This window comes from Heptranchias perlo, unplaced genomic scaffold (genome assembly GCF_035084215.1).
Source record: "Heptranchias perlo isolate sHepPer1 unplaced genomic scaffold, sHepPer1.hap1 HAP1_SCAFFOLD_1515, whole genome shotgun sequence".
NCBI classification, from domain to species: Eukaryota; Metazoa; Chordata; class Chondrichthyes; order Hexanchiformes; family Hexanchidae; genus Heptranchias; species Heptranchias perlo.
The window spans coordinates 5,258-12,500 of record NW_027138769.1 but is presented as its reverse complement, the minus strand read 5'-3'; the positions used below and the strand labels follow the sequence as shown (position 1 = coordinate 12,500).

The 7,243-nt window shown below is 56.8% G+C and overlaps 1 protein-coding gene across 2 annotated transcripts in view; it reads right to left on the bottom strand.

The window, feature by feature from the left end:
• LOC137309170 (ecto-ADP-ribosyltransferase 5-like) overlaps positions 1–6,019 on the bottom strand; it is an 11,996-nt gene extending 5,977 nt beyond the window's left edge. The window contains exons 1-2 of one of the 2 annotated variants that reach the window (XM_067977449.1): positions 5,077–6,019; positions 1,320–1,412 (exon numbers count right to left, since the gene is read on the bottom strand). In XM_067977449.1, coding sequence (XP_067833550.1) covers positions 1,320–1,347 — 28 coding nt within the window. In that variant the 5' untranslated portion in view covers positions 1,348–1,412; positions 5,077–6,019. Of the gene's footprint in view, positions 1–1,319; positions 1,716–5,076 lie in introns of those variants that run through there. The other variant, XM_067977448.1, reaches the window with a different exon arrangement.
• Between the last annotated feature and the right edge of the window lie 1,224 nt (positions 6,020–7,243).

Sequence of the window (7,243 nt, the reverse complement as noted above, 5' to 3'; positions counted from 1 at the left end):
TCAGTACTGACCCTCCGACAGTGCGGCGCTCCCTCAGTACTGACCCTCCGACAGTGCGGCCCTCCCTCAGTACTGACCCTCCGACAGTGCGGCGCTCCCTCAGTACCGACCCTCCGACAGTGCGGCGCTCCCTCAGTACCGACCCTCCGACAGTGCGGCGCTCCTCAGTACCGACCCTCCGACAGTGCGGCCCTCCCTCAGTACCGACCCTCCGACAGTGCGGCGCTCCCTCAGTACCGACCCTCCGACAGTGCGGCCCTCCCTCAGTACCGACCCTCCGACAGTGCGGCGCTCCTCAGTACTGACCCTCCGACAGTGCGGCGCTCCCTCAGTACCGACCCTCCGACAGTGCGGCGCTCCCTCAGTACTGACCCTCCGACAGTGCGGCGCTCCCTCAGTACCGACCCTCCGACAGTGCGGGGCTCCCTCAGTACCGACCCTCCGACAGTGCGGCGCTCCCTCAGTACCGACCCTCCGACAGTGCGGGGCTCCCTCAGTACTGACCCTCCGACAGTGCGGCGCTCCCTCAGTACTGACCCTCCGACAGTGCGGCCTCCCTCAGTACTGACCCTCCGACAGTGCGGCCCTCCCTCAGTACCGACCCTCCGACAGTGCGGCCCTCCCTCAGTACCGACCCTCCGACAGTGCGGCGCTCCCTCAGTACCGACCCTCCGACAGTGCGGCGCTCCCTCAGTACCGACCCTCCGACAGTGCGGCGCTCCCTCAGTACCGACCCTCCGACAGTGCGGCCCTCCCTCAGTACCGACCCTCCGACAGTGCGGCGCTCCCTCAGTACTGATCCTCCGACAGTGCGGCTCTCCCTCAGTACTGACCCTCCGACAGTGCGGCTCTCCCTCAGTACTGACCCTCCGACAGTGCGGCCCTCCCCTCAGTACCGACCCTCCGACAGTGCGGCGCTCCCTCAGTACTGACCCTCCGACAGTGCGGCTCTCCCTCAGTACTGACCCTCCGACAGTGCGGCTCTCCCTCAGTACCGACCCTCCGACAGTGCGGCCCTCCCTCAGTACCGACCCTCCCTCAGTGCGGCCCTCCCTCAGTACCGACCCTCCCACAGTGCGGCGCTCCCTCAGTACTGACCCTCCGACAGTGCGGCTCTCCCTCAGTACTGACCCTCCGACAGTGCGGCGCTCCCTCGGTACTGACCCTCCGACAGTGCGGCCCTCCCTCGGTACCGTCCCCTCAAAAGCGAGAGGGAGAGGGTGAGATTCCCACTGAGACGAGGCTGACCGGATGGAAGGAGAGACTTTTATCGATGTGATTTCGACTCGAAGGCAGAATCACAACAGAGAGATACTCACAGAGCGACAGGAGAACGAGCCCTCGCATCCTCAGGTCTCTCGAAATAAGACTTGTCCCGGAAACACCCAGTCTGCTGACAGGCAAATTATCTTCTGCAAGAAACAAGTCAGTGAACGGATTTACTCTGATCTGTGAGACAAAGTGAAACCACTTCTGTTAACCCTGTAATCTTTCCGATGTCCCAGCGCACAGATCTGAATGGCCGCTGGAGGATAACTGTGCTGCTCATACACACAAGGGGGATTTATAATTCTGTTCCCCACTGAGGGGGTCTCCTGACCCCGTCTCCTCTCCACCACCGAGACCGCCCGCTCCAATCTCCCGTAACATCGTCCGTCTCCGCCCCCTGCCTCAGCTCGTCCGCTGCTGAAACCCTCGTCCGTGTCTTTGTTACCTCCGGACTGGACTGTTCCCAATGCTCTCCTGGCCGGTCTCCAACCTCCCCACCCTCAGTAACCATCAACTCATCTGATGACCCCCCTCTCTCAGACCTCAAACCCCTCTCACAGACCCCAATCCCCTCTCTCAGACCCCAAGCCCCTCTCTCAGACCCCAAACCCCTCTCTCAGACCCCAAACCTCTCTCACAGACCCCAAAACCCTCTCTCAGACCCCAAACCCCTCTCACAGACCCCAAACCCCTCTCTCAGACCCCAAACCCCTCTCTCAGATCCCAAACCCCTCTCTCAGACCCCAATCCCCTCTCTCAGACCCCAAACCCCTCTCACAGACCCCAAACCCCTCTCTCAGACCCCAAACCCCTCTCTCAGACCTCAAACCCCTCTCACAGACCTCAAATCCCCTCTCTCAGACCCCAAACCCCTCTCACAGACCTCAAACCCCTCTCTCAGACCCCAAACCCCTCTCTCAGACCCCAAACCCCTCTCACAGACCTCAAACCCCTCTCTCAGACCCCAAACCTCTCTCACAGACCCCAAACCTCTCTCACAGACCCCAAACCCCTCTCTCAGACCCCAAACCCCTCTCTCAGATCACAAACCCCCTCTCACAGACCCCAAACCCCTCTCTCAGACCCCAAACCTCTCTCACAGATCCCAAACCCCTCTCTCAGACCCCAAACCCCTCTCTCAGATCACAAACCCCCTCTCACAGACCCCAAACCCCTCTCTCAGACCCCAAACCCCTCTCTCAGACCCCAAACCCCTCTCACAGACCCCAAACCCCTCTCTCAGACCCCAAACCTCTCTCACAGATCCCAAACCCCTCTCTCAGACCCCAAACCCCTCTCTCAGACCCCAAACCCCTGTCTCAGATCCCAAACCCCTCTCACAGACCCCAATCCCCTCTCTCAGACCCCAAACCCCTCTTTCAGACCCCAAACCCCTGTCTCAGACCCCAAACCCCTCTCACACACCCCAAACCCTCTCTCAGTCCCCAAACCCCTCTCTCAGACCCCATCCCCTCTCTCAGACCCCAAACCCCTCTCTCAGACCCCAATCCCCTCTCTCAGACCCCAAACCCCTCTCACAGACCCCAAACCCCCTCTCTCAGACCCCAAACCCCTCTCTCAGACCCCAAACCCCTCTCTCAGACCCCAAACCCCTCTCTCAGACCCCAAACCCCTCTCTCAGACCCCAAACCTCTCTCACAGACCCCAAACCTCTCTCTCAGACCCCAAACCCCTCTCTCAGATCACAAACCCCCTCTCACAGACCCCAAACCCCTCTCTCAGACCCCAACCCCTCTCTCAGACCCTAATCCCCTCTCTCAGACCCCAATCCCCTCTCACAGACCCCAAACCCCTCTCTCAGATCCCAAACCCCTCTCTCAGACCCCAATCCCCTCTCTCAGACCCCAAACCCCTCTCACAGACCCCAAACCCCTCTCTCAGACCCCAATCCCCTCTCTCAGACCCCAAACCCCTCTCTCAGACCCCAAACCCCTGTCTCAGACCCCAAACCCCTCTCACACACCCCAAACCCCTCTCTCAGTCCCCAAACCCCTCTCTCAGACCCCAATCCCCTCTCTCAGACCCCAAACCCCTCTCTCAGACCCCAAACCCCTGTCTCAGACCCCAAACCACTCCCTCAGACCCCAATCCCCTCTCTCAGACCCCAAACCCCTCTCTTAGACCCCAAACCCCTCTCTCAGACCCCAAACCCCTGTCTCAGACCCCAAACCCCTCCCTCAGACCCCAATCCCCTCTCTCAGACCCAAAACCCTCTCTCAGACCCCAAACCCCTGTCTCAGACCCCAATCCCCTCTCTCAGACTCCAAACCCCTCTCTCAGACCCCAATCCCCTCTCTCAGACCCCAAACCCCTCTCTCAGACCCCAAACCCCTGTCTCAGACCCCAATCCCCTCTCTCAGACCTCAAACCCCTCTCGCAGACCCCAATCCCCTCTCTCAGACCCCAATCCCCTCTCTCAGACCCCAATCCCCTCTCTCAGACCCCAAACCCCTCTCTCAGACCCCAAACCCCTCTCACAGACCCCAAACCCCTCTCTCAGACCCCAAACCCCTCTCTCAGACCCCAAACCCCTGTCTCAGACCCCAAACCCCTCTCTCAGACTCCAAACCCCTCTCTCAGACCCCAATCCCCTCTCTCAGACCCCAATCCCCTCTCTCAGACCCCAACCCCCTCTCTCAGACCCCAATCCCCTCTCTCAGACCCCAATCCCCTCTCTCAGACCCCAATCCCCTCTCTCAGACCCCAACCCCCTCTCTCAGACCCCAATCCCCTCTCTCAGACCCCAACTCCCTCTCTCAGACCCCAAACCCCTCTCTCAGACCCAAACCCCTCTCTCAGACCCCAACCCCCTCTCTCAGACCCCAAACCCCTCTCTCAGACCCCAATCCCCTCTCTCAGACCCCAATCCCCTCTCTCAGACCCCAATCCCCTCTCTCAGACCCCAATCCCCTCTCTCAGACCCCAACCCCCTCTCTCAGACCCCAATCCCCTCTCTCAGACCCCAACCCCCTCTCTCAGACCCCAAACCCCTCTCTCAGACCCCAAACCCCTCTCACACACCCCAATCCCCTCTCTCAGACCCCAAACCCCTCTCTCAGACCCCAAACCCCTCTCTCAGACCCCAATCCCCTCTCTCAGACCCCAATCCCCTCTCTCAGACCCCAAACCCCTCTCTCAGACCCCAAACCCCTCTCTCAGACCCCAAACCCCTCTCTCAGACCCCAAACCCCTCTCTCAGACCCCAATCCCCTCTCACAGACCCCAAACCCCTCTCTCAGACCCCAAACCCCTCTCTCAGACCCCAAACCCCTCTCTCAGACCCCAATCCCCTGTCTCAGACCCCAAACCCCTCTCTCAGACTCCAAGCCCCTCATCGAAACATAGAAAATAGGAGCAAGAGTAGGCCACTCGGCCCCTCGGGCCTGCTCCCCCATTCAAAATGATCATGGCCGATCGTCTAACTCAGTCCCCCCGTTCCCGCTTTTTCCCCATATCCCTTGATCCCTTCAGCATTAAGAAATATATCCATCTCCTTCTTGAATACATCGAATGACTCGTCCTCCACTGCCTTCTGTGATAGAGAATTCCACAGGTTCACCACCCTCTGAGTGAAGACATTTCTCCTCATCTCTGTTCTAAATGTCCTACCCCCCCCGTATCCTGAGACTGAGAGCCCTGGTTCTGGACTCCCCAGCCATCGGGAACATCCTCCCTGCATCTAGTCTGTCTCGTCCTGTTCGAATTTTATATGTTTCGATGAGATCCCCTCTCATTCTTCCAAACTCGAGTGAATACAGGCCGAGTCGACCCAATCTCTCCTCGTACGTCAGTCCTGCCATCCCAGGGATCAGTCTGGTGAACCTTCGTTGCACTCCCTCCATGGCAAGGACATCCGTCCTCAGATAAGGAGAGCAGAACTGCACACAATACTCCAGGTGTGGTCTGGCCAAGGTCCTGTACAACTGCAGTAAGACATCCTTGCTCCTGTACTCAAATCCTCTTGCAACGAGAATGTTAGCAAAATGACGGCCCGCGGGATTAAAGGGACAGAGACAGCGTGGATACAGGATTGTCTCGGGGGGAGACGGGGAACGGTCGTTTCTCAGACTGGAGGGGGAGTTTCCAGCGGGTGTTCCCCAGGGGTCAGTATTAGGACCACCGCTCTTTCCGAGATGTATTAACGAGCAGGACTCGGGGACGGTTTCAAAGTTTGCGGGTGGCACGAAACTCGGGGAATGCGCCCGACAGCGAGGAGGACGGAGACAGACTGGGGAAACGGGGAGACGCACGGCAGACGGAACTTAACGCCGAGACGCGTGAAGTGGTGGTTTTTTTTGTCGGAGGGACGAGGAGAACATGGCAGAGCTCCCTGGATGACGAAAGAGATAGAGAGTAAGATGAAACGGAAAGAAGGGGCAGATGACAGATAAACACAAGTGAGAACCAGGCAGGATGTGGAAAGTTCAGAGAGGAAGTGAGAAAGGAAATAAGAGGGGCAAAGAGAGAGAATGAGAATAGACTGGCGGCCAACATAAAAGGGAATCCAGAAGTCTTGCACAGGCATGTAAACAGTAAACGGGCAGAGAGAGGAGGGGTGGGGCCGATTAGGGACTGAATCAGGACTTTGCATCTGTCTTTACCGAGGAAGAAGATGCTGCCAGAGTCTCAGTAAAGGAAGATACAGTTGAGATACTGGATGGGCTAAAAATTGATAAAGAGGAGATAGTAGAAAGGCTGGCTGTACTTAAAGTCGATAAGTCCCCCGGTCCGGATGGGATGCATCCCAGGTTGCTGAGGGAAGTAAGGGTGGAAATTGCGGAGGGACTGGCCATAATCTTCCAAACATCTGGAGATACGGTGGGTGGTGCCAGAGGACTGGAGAATTGCAAATGTCACACCCTTGTTCAAAAAAGGGTGTCAGGATAAACCCAGGAACTACAGGCCGGTCAGTTTAACCTCAGTGGTGGGGAAACTTTTAGAAACGATAATCCGGGACAGAATTAACAGTCACTCGGACAAGGGTGGATTGTTTAGGGAAAGTCAGCACGGATTTATTAAAGGCAAATCGTGTTTAACCAACCCTGATAGAGTTTTTTGATGAGGTAACAGAGGGTCGATGAGGGCAATGCGGCGGATGCGGTGTATATGGACTTCCAAAAGGCGTTTGAGCACTGTGTACAGTTCCACTCTCCATATCACACTGAGAGCACTGTGTACAGTTCCAGTCTCCATATCACACTGAGAGCACTGTGTACAGTTCCACTCTCCATATCACACTGAGAGCACGGTGTACAGTTCCACTCTCCATATCACACTGAGAGCACTGTGTACAGTTCCACTCTCCATATCACACTGGGAGCACTGTGTACAGTTCCAGTCTCCATATCACACTGAGAGCACGGTGTACAGTTCCACTCTCCATATCACACTGAGAGCACTGTGTACAGTTCCAGTCTCCATATCACACTGAGAGCACTGTGTACAGTTCCACTCTCCATATCACACTGAGAGCACTGTGTACAGTTCCACTCTCCATATCACACTGAGAGCACGGTGTACAGTTCCACTCTCCATATCACACTGAGAGCACTGTGTACAGTTCCACTCTCCATATCACACTGAGAGCACTGTGTACAGTTCCACTCTCCATATCACACTGAGAGCACTGTGTACAGTTCCACTCTCCGTATCACACTGAGAGCACTGTGTACAGTTCCAGTCTCCATATCACACTGAGAGCACTGTGTACAGTTCCACTCTCCATATCACACTGAGAGCACGGTGTACAGTTCCACTCTCCATATCACACAGAGAGCACTGTGTACAGTTCCACTCTCCATATCACACTGAGAGCACTGTGTACAGTTCCAGTCTCCATATCACACTGAGAGCACTGTGTACAGTTCCACTCTCCATATCACACTGAGAGCACGGTGTACAGTTCCACTCTCCATATCACACTGAGAGCACTGTGTACAGTTCCAGTCTCCAT